This window comes from Monodelphis domestica, chromosome 4, assembly GCF_027887165.1.
Source record: "Monodelphis domestica isolate mMonDom1 chromosome 4, mMonDom1.pri, whole genome shotgun sequence".
Classification (NCBI taxonomy): Eukaryota; Metazoa; Chordata; class Mammalia; order Didelphimorphia; family Didelphidae; genus Monodelphis; species Monodelphis domestica.
Window position 1 is genome coordinate 353,892,797 of NC_077230.1, and position 21,155 is coordinate 353,913,951.

The 21,155-nt window shown below is 38.7% G+C and overlaps 2 protein-coding genes across 2 annotated transcripts; one reads left to right on the forward strand and one right to left on the reverse strand.

Annotated features, from left to right (window-relative positions):
• Positions 1–4,464: 4,464 nt before the first annotated feature.
• On the reverse strand, positions 4,465–8,289 carry FTSJ1 (FtsJ RNA 2'-O-methyltransferase 1). Its single transcript, XM_007491141.3, has one exon. It carries the CDS (start codon positions 6,992–6,994, stop codon positions 5,966–5,968), a length of 1,029 nt encoding a protein of 342 aa, XP_007491203.2. The 5' UTR covers positions 6,995–8,289; the 3' UTR covers positions 4,465–5,965.
• An 11,370-nt stretch (positions 8,290–19,659) lies between these two features.
• On the forward strand, positions 19,660–20,790 carry LOC100022469 (olfactory receptor 51I2-like). The gene has a single exon (XM_001374272.3). The coding sequence runs from the start codon at positions 19,747–19,749 to the stop codon at positions 20,692–20,694; it is 948 nt and encodes a 315-aa protein (XP_001374309.3). The 5' UTR covers positions 19,660–19,746; the 3' UTR covers positions 20,695–20,790.
• The last annotated feature ends 365 nt before the right edge of the window (positions 20,791–21,155 follow it).

Below are 21,155 nucleotides of genomic sequence, written 5' to 3' on the forward strand. Positions count from 1 at the left end.
GTTAATTTATATACATTGTATAAAATGAATCAATATAAGCAATTGGACTTTATACTTATTATTTAATGCAGTGCTTGATGTTAGCCAGTAGAAAAATATTTGTAAGTATACATTTTCACTGATTGCCATCTAAAAACTAATAAAAAAAAGTTTATCTCAATAAGAAAGCTTGCAAAATTCTCTTACCATTCTCTACCACATATTTGGGCAAGCAAGCATTTTCACTTTATTTTTATTTTAAATCAAAATACAGAAAGACACTTGATGCAGAACAAGGTTAAAGACTTGTTCAGGCAAATATTTTAATCCTCTGATAAAATAAGTATGTCTAACATCAAAATTAAATTTATAATTATTCTATTATGTTAAATATCTTCCAAGTATTTACTTAATCAAAAACTTTTTTATATTAAGTAAAATTTGTAAAAATAAAGAAATTCAAGATGAAATATTGGAGACTATAGTAGGTACATGAGGTCTTGCTGGTTTGCCAGCAGCTCAGTGGCATAGCGGATAAAATATTGAATCTGAAGTGAAGATAGAAGTTCAAATGCACACAGCCAATTACTGTGTGATCCTTGGCAAGAAATTTAAGCCTCTCTGCCTAGTTTCCTCATGTGTTAAATGGAAAAATAGTATCTACCTATCAGGGTGGCAGTTGTTGAGGATTAGATAATAATAATAATAAAGTGCCTAGCAGTATTTAAAGGTTAGTTATTATAATTATTGTATTTAATTATTATACAATGCCTCACAAAATATTTATAATTATTTTATTAGTTTTATAATTTTGTTTAATTTTTTTAATTACATAAAATTAATTTTATGTTCATAATTATAATTACATAATGTAAATTCTAATTTAGAGGTTTTTTAGACAATAGCTATCATTGAGGTTATTGTAAGCACTTGATAAATAAATCTAAAAGAATATTATGACTAATATATTAAATTATCATGGAGGTTCACAACTTATTTTTTGTTGAAAGGGTTTCATGAAATAAAAAATGTTGGGAACCAGTGAAGTAGGGCATCAGATTTCTGCAGACATTTTTGAACAGGGGACATGGGCTAAAGTTATCAATTGTAATGATCTTGTAAATAAAATCATTTCCAAAAATGGTCTTTTTTTTTTTTAAAACAACTTCCAGTACCCATGTTGTAAAATAGCCTATTCATTCTTTTAACTTTATATTTCCTAAACACTGATCCTGTCTCAACTACAGAGGCCAGGGATTAGCTGGACTTAAGGAAAATGTGAAATTAAGCCTCAGTCTAACTTTTGTCTGAATATTAGGTGATTGTGATTGTGCCACTAACATTTTTTCTGATATGATTTTGATAAAATAGTGAAGGATGGGACCACATGGACCTGAAATCCACCATACTGCTAGTAGACTAAAAAAGTGAGCCAATTGTGACTGATCAACTCTCTGAGAAAAAATATTCCATCTTCAAATATCTCCCAAGGTGTGGAAAGGCAAGGCTGGAATAGAATTGTTTCTAGGCCAGTGGAATCGAGTACACACCATTCCACAATGACACTATGCTATTTCATTAAAAATCATAATATTGTTCCATAGTTTCACTATGCTGTTTCATTAAATGCCTTTTTGTATTTAACTGTGTCTTCTAATAAAAGCAAACCCTTCCATATAAACTCATGAACTATTGTTGTTGAGTTCACGTAGACCTAAAGAGTACTTGAAACCTGGGAGAGCTTATCTAAGTGGATGGGACCCATACACATGAAGAAAGAGAATGTCACAAATGCTATAATTTATTTGTGTCACATTTATATAGCTTTTTTCAATATACAAGGCACTGACCACAAGACAAACCAAACTGCTAAGGATTTAACATAACAGGTGCCAAGATAGTAATCATTTGCACCTGGTACAAATACCACAAACCTTGCCTAGGACTTGTGGCAAGAGGAGCACTATCAGTTGGAAAGATGGCAGGGTAGAGATAGGTACTATCTTGTGGAAGGAGGCAAAAACCCCAGAACACCATAAGGTGATTGTTGGGATGATCACCTACCTGCACTCTCCAGCAAGATGTTTAAACCGACCCAAGCATGTAGGCATTTCTGCACACTGCACACAGAATCACAATTACTGGGGGTGAGGAGAGGCAGCATTATGGAGTAGTAATCTTTACAGAAAATATGCTTTGGAGGAAGCACCTAAAAAGGAGCTTGAAGTGCTCTACAAATCCTCAAAGTAACATATCATGGCTAGAAGAGACCATTTGATCCAACTCCCTTCATTTTGCAGAGAAAACTGTGACTCTAGAAAATGATTTGCCTAAGGTCATGGAGAAAGAATCATTCAATTCCTACTAAAATTGAAGCTGAGTAGGAGTCAAATTAGCACTAACCTCACAATAGATTCACAGGATATGAGTATTGAAACTTGAGAACTATTTGTTCAGGTTTATTTAACAGATATACCGAAAAACCTAACCACTTACTCTAAGACAAGGGACTAGTTCTGCTGTTAGGTTGTTGGAATCCCTCAGGAATCCACTAGCCCAGTCCTGATACTGAGACTCAGAAGAAGTAGCTCTGGTTCTTACATTTTTTCCAAAATAAACACTGTGGCCCTTCCTTTACCACCACCATTACCTCTCCCACTCCCAAAATACAAGTATACAAAACTTAGTCTGGGATAATAATGCTTTCACAGCTTTTGAAGTCAAAGCTGAGAGGAAAATTTAAATCTCAAGAGACAGGGAGCTGTGTAATTACAAGGCAACTAGGTGATGCTTTAGATTGGGTGCTGGATAGTCAGGAAAACCTGTTTAAATCAAGCCTCACACACTTAATACCTATATGATCCCAGGTAAGCCACTTACACTACTTCAATTTCCTTAACTATAAAATGAGGATATTTCCCACAGTGGTTGTGGAAATAAAAAAAAAAAAAGTGGCAAAGTTCTATATAAATGCTAGCTATTACAGGGCAGGCAGAGGCAATCCCAAGAAGCCACAGCTTGTTTCCCTGCCTTGCATCATCAATATTATCCCACTTTCCTTCTTCTAAAGCAGATGATGCTGAAAAATGAGGAGCAAACTCACAGGTTTGGAAAAGCATTTATAGAATTCCTGAAGGATCTTCCTTCCTCCTCTCTTCATCTGTCAAATGAAGCAATAAAATCATAAGTGAAATGATTTTCCCAAATTTGTTAGGTACTCAGTGGGTAGAAATTCAAGCTCAAATCATCTGAATCCAAATCTAGATCTTTTTACTGACCTTCACCAAGGGAAGAAAAGTATTAAATTTTAAGTGATTTACAGAATTATAGACAAAAATTTTACCAGTTGAAAGGGCAATAGATCTACCACAAAGTAAATGCTCCTGCTGACAGATTCATGTGTCATACAACTACTGAATCATTTAAGCATAATTTAATAACTTAATCAATTAAGCATAATTTTAAAGTATATATTACAGATAGAAATATACCAAATTGTATATAAGCATTTGCAGTTCTTAGGATCACAGACTAAAAGTTGTAAAGGCTTGTAAAAAAGTCATCTAATGATAAAATCATAAGACTTACCATTAATAGCTTTATCAGGATATATAATATCTGGTATTTAGATAGTGTTTAAAGTTTGTAAAGAACTTTGTTAGCTCACTTGAATTTTGATCATTTTGAATATAATTACATGTGAGAAGTATGGGAATATTTGCTACTTCCTTTGTTTTTGTAATTAATTGCATAATAAAATCAAATTAGGTGTTTCTTTTCATACTTTAAAATTTTGAAACTGACCAACTTTCAATAAAATATTACAAAAATGAATAAATGTCCAAAAAGCTTGGGAATAGTGTCAGAAGAAAAAAAAATTAAGAGAAATTCTCAAAATTGAAAAAACCATCAGGTATATGGGTGAGGTACAGGATTCAGAGATAAAAAAACAAACAAGTATTTACAGGCTAGAGAAAGGAAATTCCTTACAAAGGAGTAGGGCATCTAGGTCAGAAGGAGTTTGCAGTCATGTGACTTTGGAGATCTGCTGCTGAAGCCTGGGTATGCCCTGCCTCCTTGTTGGGTTTTAATTATTTCATTTATTTGTTACATTAAAATACTTGGTTGGAGGCAGCTGAATAGTTCAGTGGATTGGGAGCCAGGTCTAGAGATGGGAGGTCCTAGGTTCAAATTTGGCCTCAGACACTTCCTAGCTGTGTGACCTTGGGCATGTCACTTAACCCTCATTGCCTAGCCCTTACCGCTCTTCTGCCTCAGAACCAATACATAGTTTTGATTCTAAGGCAGAAGGCAAAAGTTTAAAATACATAGTTAACTCCCTTTCCCAAGTCTTTTATTATGTAGTTAACTAGAAAAGCAAAGGAAGTGGTAAATAATCCCATACTTCTCACAGCCTGTTTCTCCAACATGAAATATTATAATAGAATTGAAGGGGTCTTAGGGAAGAAACATAGAAAGAGCATATAAATATTTTGACTTTATTAAACAAGGAAAGGGAAGGTAAAAAGGGAAAGGGAGAGATCTCAATTCTTTTACCCTCTAAGTATACACACCACATAAGTTACTCTATACTAAACCCTAAGTTATATAAAGGCAAATCAAACAGGAGACCAGTATTTTACAGTCTCTGGTGAGTCAAATCAGGAATCTCATGTCTACAGATGTCCATAGATGGTAATTCTCCAAGTTGAAGTCAGTTTCTTAATCCCTGACCAGCAGATGACTGAAGAATAACTCCTCACCCCAAAAGATATTCACAGGCTAGTATCTTGGTAAATGAGCTTCTGGAAGATGCAGCCACACATCATTCCTTTCCTTTCCCAGGTTCAGAGTAACAGTTTTTTTTCCAACTGCATCCCAGGGATTCTAACTCAGTCAGGATCAGAAGATTCTGGTCTCATGTCCCTGTCCATCACTCTTAGGTCCTAAGTCTTAATATCCTATTACAACAAACAACAACAAAATTATGCTCTGTTGTCAGAGAATCTGAGTTAGTGCTATGATTTTGCACTTATCTGTACTTCAATTGTTTAAATTAAAAAATGAAAAAACATGCATCAAAGATAAAACAGCAATTAGAAAGTAAGGGTAGGATTACAAGTCACTCAACTGCCAATCAAAAGACATTTTGGTTAATTACTATTAAAGGTAGCAAATGCCAAACTACTTTAATTCAAAATATAGATAAAAACTAACAACCATGAAACAATTTAAAGTGAATGCTATAGAAATGACTCCAAGATATATTAGGAAACTATCTTCCCCTACTACTCTGTAAAATTGGGAGCCCCTCAGGGTACAGAAGTTTGCATGTATTTTTTTTTTCAATTTTGCAAAGTAATGATAGGTTTTACTGATTCTTTTTCTCTTCCCAAAACAAAACAAAACAAAACAAAAAAAAAAACAACCTTCTCACCTTCCATCTTAGAATCAATACTATGTATTGGTTCTAAGGCAGAAAAGTGGTAAGAGCTAGACAATGGAGTTAAGTGTCTTGCCCAGGGTACATGGGTAGGGAGTGTCAGAGACCAAATTTGAACAGAGGACCTGTCTCTCTATCCCCTGAGGTGCCTAGATACCCCCATGTTCCCTTTACTATAAAAATAATAATAATAATAATAATAAAAGCTATCATATATAGGGTAGCTCTCTGGGAGGAGAGATATTGAGAATTTAAGCAATATAAAAAAAGACATCAATGAAATTAATTTTCATTAAGAAGAAAATAGAAAAATTTAACATAAACAGGAAAATTTATTTTTTAATTATAAATCAAAGAGGCACATAAAGACACACAAACACATCTACCAATCATAACTAAGGTTCTGGCAAAGTCCCAAGCCCTTTAAGTTTACCCAACAAGTAGGAGAAATAATCAAGGGAAAAGCTTGCAGCTAGAGGATTACAATCCTTGGAGGTGCTAAGAATGGTTACTGAGGTCCTTTTGGGGGGGGGGTCCTCTTCCCTAGGGGTCCTGGGTGGAGTCAGAGTCTTGGTCAGAAGCCTGCTCCTCAGAAGCCTGGTCATCTTCATCATCATCCTCAGAGGAGGAGGAGGAGGAGGAGGAGGAGGAGGAGGTGGCTCCCTGCTCCTGGGCACCGAAAAAGGTCTCATGCTGCAGTGTGCGCCGACCCAGACACCCAGACTTCTTGAGTCTGCAGGCCTCTTGGTAGGGCGGGCTGATGGGTGGCTGAGCAGGTGGAGTGTACCTGTACTCAGAGCCCCCCTCCAGCTGCAGTGGATAGGTGCGGTCTGAGTCATAGGCACTAAGGTCCCCACAGGCCAGAAAGGGCACGATGACCCTTGCAGGGCCCTCGAGCTGGTTGAAGTCTCCGTGGTAGCTGTGGTCCAGCAGAGGGTTCAGCATGCTGGGCACGTAGCCTTTTGGGAGCGCAAAGCCGCGGCAAACAGCGAAGGCTTCAATGCTCGAGTTACGGCTGCTCCGGGGTTTGGCACACACCACGTCCGGGAAAAAGATGCGAAGCTGGGAGTAGAGCAAGGTGACGTCACGGCCTCGGAAGATCTTGGCTACGAAGCTCCCACCGGGCTTCAAAACATGGATGGCGATGTTGAGGGCGGCCAGAAGGAGCTGTGCCTGGATGTATTCGTCGATGTCGTGCAGCCCAGTGACATCAGGAGCGCCGTCACATACCACCAAATCGGCCGGCTGCCCTTCAAAGTGCCCGATAATCTCCTGCGCCGTGGATGCTTTGGTGATGTCGCCCTGGATCTGCACCACCCCGGGCAAGGGCGCCATGGCCTGCAGGTCCACAGCTACGATGCAGGCCGGAGACTCGTCCTCCCCGAGCTTGCGGCTCAGCACTTGGCTCCAGCTCCCGGGGGCGGCGCAGAGATCCACCGCCCGCCTCACGCCGCTGAAGAGCTGGAACTCCTCGTCCAACTGGAGAAGTTTGAAAGCGCTGCGGGCCCGCCAGCCCTCCTCCTTAGCCAGCCGGTAGTAGACATCGCGCTTGTCTTTAGACGTGCGCCCCATCACAGACCAAGACAAGGAGTTCGGTTGCCGGGGAACTGACGAAGAAATCCCGACAAGTATCAGAGCACCGCCAGCACCACAGAACAAAAAGCGGAAGAAGAAGTTCTTCTTCCGGTGCACACTGTGCGTAACACTCTGGAGCGCGATGGAGTCACTCGCGTTGTACAGAACCCGAAGGAGAAAGAAGCAGGAGGCGGGGGGTGGGGGTGGGGGAGAGACAATGCACCTCTTGGGGTGTTGTGATTGGTGCAAAAGCGATGGAAAGGAGTCTGCGCAGAAACTGAGGCCCTTCAACTTCCCTTGCTATTTACTTACTGTTGTGCTGGCAGTACAGAAGATCTCTTGCTGGGATCAAATGACAGCAACTTGTGAGGAATGCGAGCTTTCTTTCCCTTACTATCCGAAATCTATCTAGTCTGAACCTTGTCCGTCCATTAGTTGTTTGCTTATCGTCTAGCCCATACCACTGTGAACTATTTGAGGACAGTTTTAGTCAGCGGCTTCCGGGAGAATAACCTAAATTAATTGCTTAGTAAATACATGCTGACTGAAAAACGGAAAGAGGTCTCGGCCTGCATTATCTCCTCCCCAAACTCAGCCCCGCCGTGGCTTCAGCCTCTTTAATCTGAAGGATTTTAGGACTAGGCTCAGGCAGGGACAAGAGAAGCCAGAACACCAGCAATTCCTGCTCCGACTTTAGGTTTGCCCAGACAAGCCCCATCTTCTAATCAAAACAAACAGAAGGAGGGGGAAATGCTCCTATCTATCCAGCTGCCAAAGCGGGGGTGGGGGTGGGGAATCATCCATATCTGCCTCAAGCAAAGAAAGTACATTTCTGTAACTGAGCTTTGATTTGTTTAGGGTAGATACAGGTGGTGTTCTGTGTGTGTGTGAGCTCACACACCATGTGAGTTGTTCTCTATAGTAGTGAGGCTGATCATTTTTGAAAATAATTTATATATGGGTTTGATTTGGAAACTTTAACAAATGACTTTTGGGGAAACATATGTCTGCAGTTTAATCTCTGTACAATCTGCAGAGAAGAAATATAGAAATTATACTATATTCTCTGTTGCAAATTGCTATGACAACAGAACAAAGAATAGAAAGTACAATTTTCTCTCTATTATGACTTTGTGCTGAGAAAGAGGGGAGAAAAGGAAAGCTACAGAGCAGTCTGGCTTTTAAAACTTAAACTTTTTAATCTTGTTTATTTTGTTATTATAAATCTGAATTTATAGAATACTATGTGCCAGTCACTGTGCTAAGCCCTGGGAATGCAAATAAATAAAGCAAAACAATCCCTGTAGCAAAGTCTAAGCAATGTGTTATGCAGTGAAAATATTAACTTCCTATGATCTAATCATTATCTGTGTTTCAAGGTAGTCATTTAAATCTTGCCCAAAATTATATATACTGTAATGGATAAATTTAGGGTTGAGACTGAATATAATTTTAATTGGTCAACAGGGATTTGATTTCTTAAATCCTAATGAAGCACTCAAGTCAGAATTTAATTTTATGGTGATTTATTTACAATAGGAGGAAGAAATTAAGAATGAGAGAGAGAGAGAGAGAGAGAGAGAGAGAGAGAGAGAGAGAGAGAGAGAGAGAGAGAGAGAGAGAGAGAGAGAGAGAGAGAAAGGAAAAAGAGTTAGTTTAAACTTCTCCAGCTCAGGATGAGTCAGGCAAGAGTTCAAAGCCTTGGCCAAGAGGGCCTCCCCAGAGAGCCAAGGGAAAGGGGAGTAAGTCTTATCACTCACCATGTGGCCTTCTCAAGGAAACCATCTGAGGGAGCTCCACCAGGCTCAAGTTCCAGGGTCAACTCACGCCCAGGCCTCCCCACAGGAAGTGGTGAGAACTCCAAAGGCAGTTCTCTACATCACTTCCTGTGTCTCACATGTGCCAATGGTGGCCCAAGCTTGACTTAGGACAGCCCAAGGGGCAGTTAGTTGTTTCTGATTTGTCACTTGCTAGCACATGCTGTATATATTCCTGGGTGCTAGACTAAGCAAAATGGAGAAAATCTAAAAATCACAATCCCCCCTGATGATGATTGGAGGACCAGTCTCCCCAATTAATCACTAAACATAAGCATTTCTTACACCCCAAAATTTTCTAACTGCAGGTGCATACAAAATTTTACCTTCTAAGAGGAAAACTATAATAATTAGAGATAAGAAGAGAGAGGGACAGTAAAACCAATGTTTTACTAGGTGCATTGACAAAAACCAATTAGGGGGCAGTCCCCTTTTGGCATAAGAGTGTACATTCAAAATAAAAGTTCAATCAACCTTCAGTTCAATCGACCACACCCTAGGGCTCATTCTGGATCTTCCTGATATAGTGTAAGGGTTTAGGTATCTTTCTGCAAATAGTTCATTCTCTGAATTTTAGGAGTTAGCAAGCTTCTTCTCTGAAGACCTTTTTCAAACAAAAAATTTAAAAATTGTATCTTAGCTATTCTCAGACTCATTTATAGACGAAATACATGCATTACTCTACTTAAAGCCTTTCCCAAATCTTTTTAATACTAGTACTTTCTCTCAGAAATTACCTCTAAAATATTCTTACAGTTTGTCCCAAAAGACAGTGCAGGTTTAAGGCTTTAATAGCTTGTTTATATAGAGTTTTTGGCATGTATCTTTCATTGGATTGTTAGCTTATTAAAATAGGTAAAATACACCTTTTGTATCTCTGGCACAAAGAAATGAATATTAAACTTAACTAATATTACTCCCTAGCTGGGCAGTAGAGAGTATTACAGGCTCTGTTTCAGCCAATCTGCCCAGAAAGAATTGATAGTACACAGGAGTTTTGGTTAGTAACCAAATTCACAGTTAATATACATACATACATATATATACAAATATACATATATATATTTGCCCAGTTATTAATTTAAATATTCTTTATGCAAATCACTAAAGTATTCTGTGTTTTCCATTCATTCTAGAATTCTATAGCTTATTATGTTCAAAAGAACAACTTCTGTCTCAGAATTCTGACTCAGACTTAACCTGATGCTTTTCTTAGAACTATAGACAAAACTATGTCCCAGACAAGGGAACAGTTGACTTGTTTAATTTGCAGCAATCACTTTGCTCAGAAATAGATATGCCCCTGGAAAAATGATTCAATTCTCTTAAAAGGGTCACTCCATTAAATATGCTGACAAAGATCAGTCATCATTACTATTATTATACTTTGTAGTTTGAATAAAGCAGTTCCTACTTCACATTTTTACATTCTACTCAATTGGAAGTGCTTTATTACCAAATAAGTAACCTTTGGAATACCTTCCAAATGAGATATTGTGATTCTAAGACTGTTATTTTTATTTCACTTACTGAATGTTTACTATATTTTACTTTTAATTGACTTTCAATTGCTTTTGTTTTATTCCAGTTTCAACTTCTTCCATTATCTGAGCAGATGAACATAGGACCCATAGATTCTGAGCAGTGATTCACATTCTGAGGAGAGAGGTGATAAAGGGGAAAGGAAATAACTCTTGTACTGGTAATAAGGAAACCCAGAGGTTTATACTCCATGTAGTTGTCCATGCCCTGGTTACTGTGAATTTTAGATTTTCTCCATTTTGCTTAGTCTATCACCCAGGAATGTATACACCCACACTTAAGGATTAAGTGTTGGGGAGGAAGGCCTATGACTGGCATGTGCTAGTAAGTGACAAATCAGAATCAACTGACTGATCCCTGGGCTGTCCTAAGCCAAGGTTAAGCCACCATTGGCACATGTGAGACACAGGAAGTCATGTAAAGAAATTGCCTTTATATTTCGCCTCGCTTCCTGTGGGGATGGGCTTTGGCAGAGTTGACTCTGGAACTCCAGCCTGGAGGAGCTCCTCAGATCGCTTCCTTGAGATGGTCACGTGGTGAGTGATAAAACTGACTCCCCTTTCCCTTGGCTTTCTGGGGAGACTCCCTTAACCAAGGCCTTTGAACCCCTGCCTGGCTCAGCCTGGGCTGGAGCAGTTTAGATTCTTTTTCCTCTCTCTCTCTCATTCCTAATTTCTTTCTTCTATTATAAATAAACCACCATAAAATTCCATTCTGACTTGAGTGTATCATTGGGATTTAGAAATTAAATCCCTGGCGACCAACTAAATTTATATTCAGTCTCAACCCTAAATTTACCCTTAACATTACCAAGGCCAAAAGAGTGCTACTTCCTTTTATAAGTTTTACCCTACTATTTTTTTTAAATTTTTTATTATTATTTTTTTATTTGAGCATTTCCAAACATTATTCACTGGAGACAAAGATCATTTTCTTTTCCTCTCCCCCCACCCTCACCTCTCCCATAGCTGATGGCGATTCCACTGGGTATCACATGTGTCCTTGATTCTAACCTATTTCCATGTTGTTGGTATTTGCATTAGAGTAGGCAAAGTAGGGACATTAATTCATTGTTGGTGGAGTTGTGGATTGATCCAACCATTCTGGGGGGCAATTTGGAACTATGACCAAAGGGCAATAAAAGACTGTCTGCCCTTTGATCCAGCCATAGCACTGCTGGGTTTGTACCCCAAAGAGATAATAAGGAAAAAGACTTGTAGAAGAATATTCATAGCTGTGCTCTTTGTGGTGGCAAAAAATTGGAAAATGAGGGGATGCCCATCAATTGGGGAATGGCTGAACAAATTGTGGTATATGTTGGTGATGGAATACTATTGTGCTAAAGTGGAGGAATTCCATGGAGACTGGAACAACCTCCAGCAAGTGATGAAGAGTGAGAGGAGCAGAACCAGGAAAACATTGTACACAGAGACTAATACACTGTGGTACAATCAAACGTAATGGACTTCTCCATTAGTGGCAATGCAATGTCCCTGAACAATCTGCAGGGATCTAGGAGAAAAACACTATCCACAAGCAGAGGACAAACTGTGGGAGTAAAAACACTGAAGAAAAGCAACTGCTTGACTACAGGGGTTGAGGGGACATGTCTGAGGAGAGACTCTACCCTACTATTTTATAACACACACACACACACACACACACACACACCACCTCCCTTCACTATACTTATTCAAACCACTCAACAGAGTGTCCTTTGCACCACTTTCTTTTGTGAAAGGAAGGTGGGTCAGGCTGGTGATGTAGAACTTCACCAAGTCATTGCTGGTGCTTTAAGTTGTTTGCTGACTTTCTCATGCCTTGAGATTTCCACTGAGAAGCTCAAAGAGCTTATGTCCACTTTTAACTGACTAACTCTTAGTTATGCCAATAGATAGACTCATACTTCAAACGAAGTACAAATTCAGAGCTGTCACTTACATAGCATTCTGAAAGATGTCTGACCATTTCACAGGGATCCAAGCACATGGCCTACCCTGGCAACCCACTGGAGAAGAATGTCCCCATAATGCAGCTGTTGTATAAGATTGCTCATCCTCCTTAATGAAGCCCACCTGTCTGCTGAGTTATATAAGTAGCCTTTTCAAACACACAGTCTGACCTCTCTCACATATGTTCTGTTGGCCACTATCAGGACTCATCAAAAGAGGCTGAATGAATCACATCTAAAAGATACAGAGGTCTGCAGGAGGTAGACTAGGATAATGAGGGGACTGGACACCACGCTATGTAAAGAACAGCTGAAAAAAGTAGATGGAAAAGAGGGGTGGAGGCAGAGCTAATGTGTGGAAGAGGCATTAGCTTTGTTCTGCTTGGCTCCAGAGGGCAGAATGAGAAACAATGGGTAGAAACTGTAGAAGCAGTTTTTATCTCATTATAAGGAAAAAAAAATAACTACAGCTTTCCAATGCTGAAATGGCTGCATTAGGATGTTATGTGTTCCCTTCATCAGAGGTAATCAAGCATAGGTGGCCTGACTACTTGGAATACTGTAGATAGAATCTCTCTTCAGGAATAGGCTAGACTAAATGTCCTCTGAGGTCCCACATAATTCTGGGATTCTATGAATATCGGTAACTTAATTCTGCCTGACTCTTCTGCAGAAGACATAGCTTGGAGACATGGTATGTTGCCTGACTGGGGATTACTAGCTGAGGTTGGAGACTAAGAAATCCCTGGCTATAGTTCTTCCTATCTGATAGATCCCAAGGTACCACAGACCTCTCCCTCCCTTTATGTTATTTCCTGCTCCTATTCCTTAAATGCCTCTGTAATTGTGCAGCTGGGGACTCTCTGGAGGCATCCCTGTAAAGCTCAGGGCACTCAGAGTCAGTAGAGTCTGAGGAGGATTGGTTTAGACAATTGTAGACCTTCCATCCTTGCCAGATCTGTCCAATGAAGTAGGTAAGTCTTGGGTCCTCCATCCCCCTAACCACCCCTTAACCATAGGATCAGTGACCCCTATCTGGGGAACCTCAGTACCAGCTTCTTGACTGACATGAGACAGTCTTGGAGGTTTCTGGAGAGAAAACCTTCTCTTATCATTATAGGATATATATAATGAAAATGCAAAAGACCTTTAATGGTCATCTAGATCAGCCTCTATGCAATGCAAAATTCCCTTCTATAGGATTCCTCATAAGTCATTATTCAATTCCTAATTAGTGATGAAAAACTCAATAGTAAATAGCCAATTCCATTTATTTACAATACTAATAGTAACAGAGTTATTCATGTCAGGTCAGAAAAAATCTTATAATGTGAACCCCCAGATCCTATTTCTCCCATCCAGAGCCTCAAAAAAAATGTCTACTCCTTCTTTCACATGAGTCCTTCACATATTGGAAGGCAAGTGTCATGGATTGCTAATAGTGCCAGCTTCTTCAGTATTATTGCTTCTATCCCAGCATTTTTATAGACATCACACTGGTTGTCTGCCCTTGTTCATATTTGTTTGTCAATATCTCTCTTAAAATGTAGTTCCCAGGAATGAAAATTATACTGCCTAGGAGCTCCAGCCAGTGCCAAGAACAGTGGGATCATTTCCGTCCCTGGATCTGGACCTATGGATGTGAGTCTAGTCAGCTACTTCCACCTAGTCTCTGAGCACACCCCTCCCTATTGCACACTATCTTAGTTTGGGGAGTTTGTATGTGTCTAAGTGATGACAGGATTCGGCATATAAGGTGATGGGTCAAAAGATCTTTACTTTGCCTCAAGGGAATTAATTGCAGCAGTTATTTAATCAAAAATATTTACTAATTTCCTACTATATACCAGGCACTGTGCTAAATGTTGGGGATACAAATGCTATGGAAGAAGTTGGAAAGGAACCAATTCAGTGTTCACTATAGATGCAGGTTAAAGGAATCTAGAAAACCAGGAAGCTTCCACATCCCTCATAGGCTAACATTAAGAATGATCCTTGTGAGGACCAGAAAATTTTTTCTTAGGTTTCGTGTTGACAACAAAGGCAGGGAGCAGTGTGGTTAGTTGTTGAAAGAACAAAGACCTCAGAGTCAGAGGCTATTGGTTCATATCCTGCCTTCAATATATACTACCTCTTTCACCTTGGACAAGTCTTTAATTTACTGAATTGTCTCCTCAGCTATAAAATGAGATTAAATTAGACAGCCTCTAAGAATCCTTCTAGCTTTAAATCTATTATTCTGTGAAGGACTGTATATTATATAGCCCTCATTATCTCTAGCTCTACTAGTGTCCTTAAGACTGCTAGACTTGAAAGCTGGAAAATCTGAGTTCAAATGCTGACTCAGATGCTTACTACTGTGTAAGTTAGTTACTAATTGAACAAATTTCTTAACCTTTCTGGGCCTTAGTTTCCTTATATGTTAAATGGAATTTAAGATTCCTTCCATCTCTAAATCTATGATTCTATGATCCTCCAAATACATAAACCCTGTGTTCTCCTCCAGTAAATCACTGGACTTTCTCCTCTAAACCCCTCAAAATCTGCCTCCACAAGGTTATCCTTCTTTAGTAAAAAAAGTAAGTGATCACTTTTTGCAGTCATTATGGGAACTGGAAAGGGCTTATCCAAAACTGTAGTTGAACTCCCTACTCCAGTTCCTGAGGGGACTGATATAATGAAATGGCTCTCTCTCTCTCACTCTCCCTCTCTCTCTCTCTCTCTCTCTCTCTCTCTCTCTCTCTCACACACACACACACACACACACACACACACACACACACACACACACACCAAGTGGGGAAGAAGAAAAAAGTCTCTTTTTTTGTATGCTCTGTTCTTAATACAATTCCATGCATATAGTATTTACTTAATGTAAATGATTAAGTGATATTTGGTTTATTGATTCCTTATTCAGCCAATGATCTTTTAACTTATACTGCTGACTATCCTGTTATCCAGGTTCCAAGTCTTGGAGTTGTCCTTTATAGCTACCCCTTTCTCATCCTCCATGGTATCAGATTACATTAACTCCCTCTGTGTTCCTGCTTCTTCATTCTCATTGCCATCAACCTAGTTCAGATTGTTCAGATTGAATGGAATAGCCTCCTAACAAATATCCCTGGCTTCATTCAGTCTTTCATCACCCCACCCTACACATTCTACCAGAGCCATCTTCCTAAAGGACAAAGTCAGTGTAGCCTGCCTCTTAGAGAACCAGCCTTAACACTGTGAGCACATTGCTCATTGTCTCTCAGCCTTAGCCTCCTCATTTCTGAGATGGAGATAATATGTTTGTACTTCCTACTGTGAGAAAGGATTTTTGAATTTTAAGGCACTGTATGAAAGTGAGATAATGATGATATCTCTGCACTATTCAAAAACCAAGTTAAAATTATAAAGAAATCTTTCAGTAAACTTTAAGGCATTAAAGAAATAGGGATAATAAAAATTTACATTTCTATGTCATCAATGGAGATGTCATTCCCCTGCTCACATTGCCCTTTGCTGGGCACTATGGGAGACTGGAACAAGTACAAGAAATGGCCCCATCCATGTAGAGCTTAAGACCTAGTGGACAGAAAATGAAATATTTGTGGAAAGAACAAGGAAAGATGTGATAGAAAATCATAATTAATGGAAAGAGTGATATGGGAGAATAAAGGAGGGTGAGAATACTTCTGGTTAGGGAATCATGGAAAGGTTTCAAAGGTAAAAGAGCATTTAAAATAAGCTTTAAATATATAATGTATTTTGACTAGTAAAGAAGTGGGTGGATAATGAGAGGATTCCAGGGACAAGAAATAGCTGGAATAAAGGCCAAGGAAAGGGCAAACATAAACTTCATTCACAGAATTAAAATTGTCCAATTTGACTTGTGTTAAAACTGAAAAATCTTTTCTGAAATTTTCCCAGGAAGGAAACCATACAAAAATTTGGCTTTGTCTTAAAAATATAGCTATTTATATCCATATGAACCAGGAAGAGGTAATGCTAAATAATACCTAAAGAAAAAAAAGACTGAGTTTCACCTAGAAGTGAAAATGACACCTAATCTTCATTCTAGGAATACAAATAAAGACTATGGGCCCAGACTGAAAGAGAGAAGGAGGTAGGAATGGGATTCCTGAAGACATAGTCAAACAGCAGTTAAAGCAGAAAAAAAAATCTCCACATTTAGGTAAATTGATGTCTGGCACTATATTCTAGAAAGGACATTAATAAGATGGAGCATAGTCAGGTGGGAAGAATGTCTAGGATAAGGGGATTGGTAACCATGATATATGAAGATTCGTTGAAGTTAATGGGGATTATGACCTTGGAGAAAGAAGACTTGGGGTGGTGGGAAGAGAGTAGAAAAGATTGCTTTCTGCAAACATAAGAACTATTGTTCTGTGCAAGAGGACTTACCTCTTAGAAGGGAAGAGAACTAGAAAAAAATAGGTGGAAGTTGCAGAGGAAAAAGAGATTTCAAATCAAGGTAAGAAAAGAGTTGGCAACAATCATAATTTTCCAAAACTGGAGTGGATGGATTTTTTAATTATTTCTTTATATTAGAAAGATTTAAGCAGAGATTGCATGACAACTTTGGGTTATTCTGGAAATGATTCTTATTCATGTACCAGTTGGGCTACAGCACTTCTAAGATAATAATATGTGTGTGTGTGTGTGTGTGTGTGTGTGTGTGTGTGTGTGTGTGTGTAGTGAAAGAGAGATCTTATAGTTCTCTGTCTCTGTCTATCTATATATCTAGCTATCTGATGAAAACAAGAACTGGTAACACACCAGGAATATAAAACCTGAACACGAAAAAGAGAGCTATTAACTCCTGAAATTAGATGAGCATGATGAGGGAAGTTAAGGGCTATAAAAGGGTTTTTTGTTTGTTTGTTTTTGTTGTTGTTGATTTTTTTACCCACTGCTAGATGTCTGTGTTTTGGATTATATTGAAGGGGGGGGGGGGGAGGAAGGCTCAAGGAAGGGATAAATAAGAAGAGAAATAAAACAAAACTCCTAGATACTCAATTTTAATTTTGCTTCACCAAACTACTGAAGGGGTATATGAGAGGAAAAAAAAAAGACTAAGAATTTCTATTCTAGAGGTAATGGTGACTGATGGAGCTTAATGAGAAGAACAAGATTAGACATGAGGCTTTAGGAAAATCACTTTGATAACTGAGTAAAGGATGGATTAAAGTGAGAAGGGATGTGATCCAAGGAAATCAATTAAGAGGTTGTTTCATGGACATGGGCAGAAGTCCCTAGTGGAGTGATCCAGGAATATATACTTGGCTCTATACTGCTTAACATTTTAATCATAATCTGGGGGAAAAAAGCATAAGTGAAATGCTTATCTAATGGAGAGTTGCATAAAGCAAGAAAAGACAACTAAGTTTGAATAACACTCAGAATCCAAAAGAAATTTTTATGTGCAAACACAAAATAAGATGTAATTTAATAATGGGGAAAATTAAAATCTTACACTCGAGTTAAAAAATGCCTCACAAGTATAAGTTGGTGTAACATAAATAACAATCCATATGAAAAAAAGAACCAGAGATTTTAGTAGTCTGCAAGTTGAATACGAGTCACCAGTATGATATGGCAACCAAGAAAGTCAATTGATTGTAGGCTACATTACAAGAGGCATATTGTTTTAGGAAGGAACTATTATTCCCAGGTTAGATTATATCTATATCATGGGCATTGTGTTCAGTTCTCTCCATCACAGCTTAGTAAAGATATTAATAAGATATGGTATATCTAGAAAAAAATAAACAGGATGGCAAGTGGTCTCAAGTTCAGGCTATGTGAGGTTCAATTAAAAAATAAAAACTAGTGATATTTACCTGAAGAAGAGTAAATAGGGATGATATTGGTCTTTAAGTGACCAAAAGACTATCTGCCATATGGAAGAGAAATTAGTCTTGTTCTGCTTAGATCAAGAAGAAAGAAATAATGAATGGAAGACATAATGTTTGCTATAATGAAACTTTCATTATTTAAGTTATTCAAAAGCTGGTAGAACAAATGGAGTTCCCTTCATTAGGCATCTTAAAGCAATACTTGGATGATTACTTTTCAGGTACAGTGAAGAGGAGATTCATCTGAATTTATGAGTTGGAGTAAATGGTCACTAAAGTCCCTTCCAACTCTAAAATCCTGAAATTCTTTAATTCTATCTCTGAGTTTCAATAACTATAATTTTGTGAACCGTATTTTTGAAGATATTTCTCACAATTTTATGAGCAATTTTTTTTGACATAACTAATTCAGTTTGTTTAAGAATTTCTACCTTATCCTAGCCTTGGGAATTTCAGAAATCTGGGTGGCAAATGTAGTTTTCACTTTCCCCAATCTCAGAGAAAATTTGAAGTAAAGGTCTATTAGAGCATAAAGAAACAGTCAAAGTGTGACTTTCTATGGTTCTGGGAGAAGCATAAGGAAAGGAGAAAAACAGAGAAGGAAGAGAAAAATGAAGTAAGGGAGACATAAGAGGGAAAAGAGACAAGGAGAGCAAGGAGAACAAGAATAAGCTGATAACAAGGAGAAATGGGAGGGAAAAGAGGAAAGGGGAGAAGAAGGAGAAGGAGAAAGAGAAAGAGGAGGAAGAGAAGAAGAAAAAGAAGAAGAAGAAGAAGAAGAAGAAGAAGAAGAAGAAGAAGAAGAAGAAGAAGGAGGAGGAGGAGGAGGAGGAGGAGGAGGAGGAGGAGGAGGAGGAGGAGGAGGAGGAGGAGGAGGAGGAGGAGGAGGAGGAGGAGGAGGAGGAGGAAGAGGAGGGAGGAGAAGGGAGGAGGAGGGAGGAGGAGAAGGAGAAAGAAGGAAAGAAAGAACTGAGTGGGGTAGATAGGAAGATGGAAAGGGGAGGAGGAAGACAAAGTAGAGATAAAGACAAGGCAGGAGAAATTGCTGTTCTTGATCTTGAGTATTGAGTCAAAGAGATTTATTAGGAAAGAGGGAATGAGGGAATTGGGGGAATATGAAGATATAAGCAATGGTTGCAAACAAAGCACTATTTTAATAGTTTATTATCATTGTTATAAATTGTTTTAATTATTTATTATCATTTTCTATAATCAATCAAAAAAAACTAAAAGATCCATAGAGATTAGGGAAAGATTTCCTTATTATTCCTAGATTTCTGGATTAATTGAGTTGTGAATCTGCCTTCAAGAAGTTAGTGGACAAAGATTAACTGAAAGGCAAAGGGAAGTTATTCTAAGTGTTGGCAAGGAGTGAAGGATAGAGAACGTTGAAGAGATCTACCTGAGTAATGTAGAAAGTATATGCTGAGCAATAGAGTAAAATATAATTTTGAATAAAACAGTTCTAGATTATGGAGGTCTTGAATGCCAGAATGAGGGATGTAACCAATGACCTACCCCTTCTTTTACTTTTTATAAAATTTGACTCTATAGCCTGAAAAGAAAACTTCAATTATGGGAAATTCTGCTACTACTAATGGCACAGAGTTACCTTCCTTCACCCTGACTGGCCTCCCAGGGCTTGAAGCCTCCCAACACTGGATGTTCCTGCTACTTGGGGCCCTTTACACAGTCTCTATTGTGGGAAATAGCCTGATTCTCTTCATTGTCAAAGAGGAGCAAAGTCTGCACCAACCCATGTATTACTTCTTGTCTCTTCTTTCAGTCAATGACCTTGGTGTGTCTTTGTCCACACTGCCCTCAGTGCTGGCCACTTTCTGCTTCCATGCCCAGGAGATTACTTTTGATGTCTGTATGGCCCAGATGTTCTTCATCCACCTCTTCTCTTTCATGGAGTCTGGGATCCTACTGGCCATGAGCTTTGATCGTTATGTAGCTATCTGCAACCCACTGAGGTATTCTACTATTCTTACTGATAACCGAGTTGCACAAATGAGCCTCTTCATTGGTATTCGCAGTTTCTGTGTGGTTTTTCCAATGCCCTTCCTCCTGAAGCGTCTGCCCTTCTGCAAACCCAACATCCTGTCCCATGCTTACTGCCTACATCCAGACCTTATCTGTCTACCCTGTGGGGACATCACTATAAATAACATCTTTGGCCTGTGCATTGTTATCTCTACCTTTGTCCTGGATTCTGCCCTCATCCTCCTCTCCTATATTCTTATCCTCCACTCTGTGCTGGCTATTGCCTCCCAAGAAGAAAGACTTAAAACACTCAATACTTGTGTGTCTCACATATGCGCTGTACTTATCTTCTATGTGCCCATGGTGAGTGTATCCATGGTTCACCGCTATGGGAGAGCTGCACCACCATACGTGCACACACTAATGTCCCTTGTCTACCTCTTTGTCCCTCCCATGCTCAATCCTGTCATCTATTCCATCAAGACAAAGGAGATCCGTCGGAGGCTCATCAGGTTATTCTCTGTAACTAAACTCTGAAAATTGGAAACTGGATAAAACCACCAGTTGCATACAGCATCATCCCATGACCTTCATTGTGCCTTTAAGTGTTAGTTTTAGAAGATTAGCATAAAGATACTGGTGGCTACCATTTGTGTAAATACTAACATACTGGGTGTTTGGGAGAAATTGGGACATCATTTGTGAGTGGAAAGACTTCTCATAGATTAATTTACTGATTCATAACATCTTGCATACATTTCCTTAGATTCTACTTTTTCTCTACAAATACTATGATTTTTATATTAGCCCAGCTTTTAATAGCAAATAATTCCTTGAAAGAGTCATAATGTGAATTATATCACATCAGATTATATTTTCACATAGAAATGAAATTCCCAAAAGGAAGAGAAGAAGGGTTCATCTCTGGGCAAGGACTTAGTTTTAAAGAAGTTGTAGTCATGAACAACTATTTTCTTTTAAGCAAAAATGGAATGACT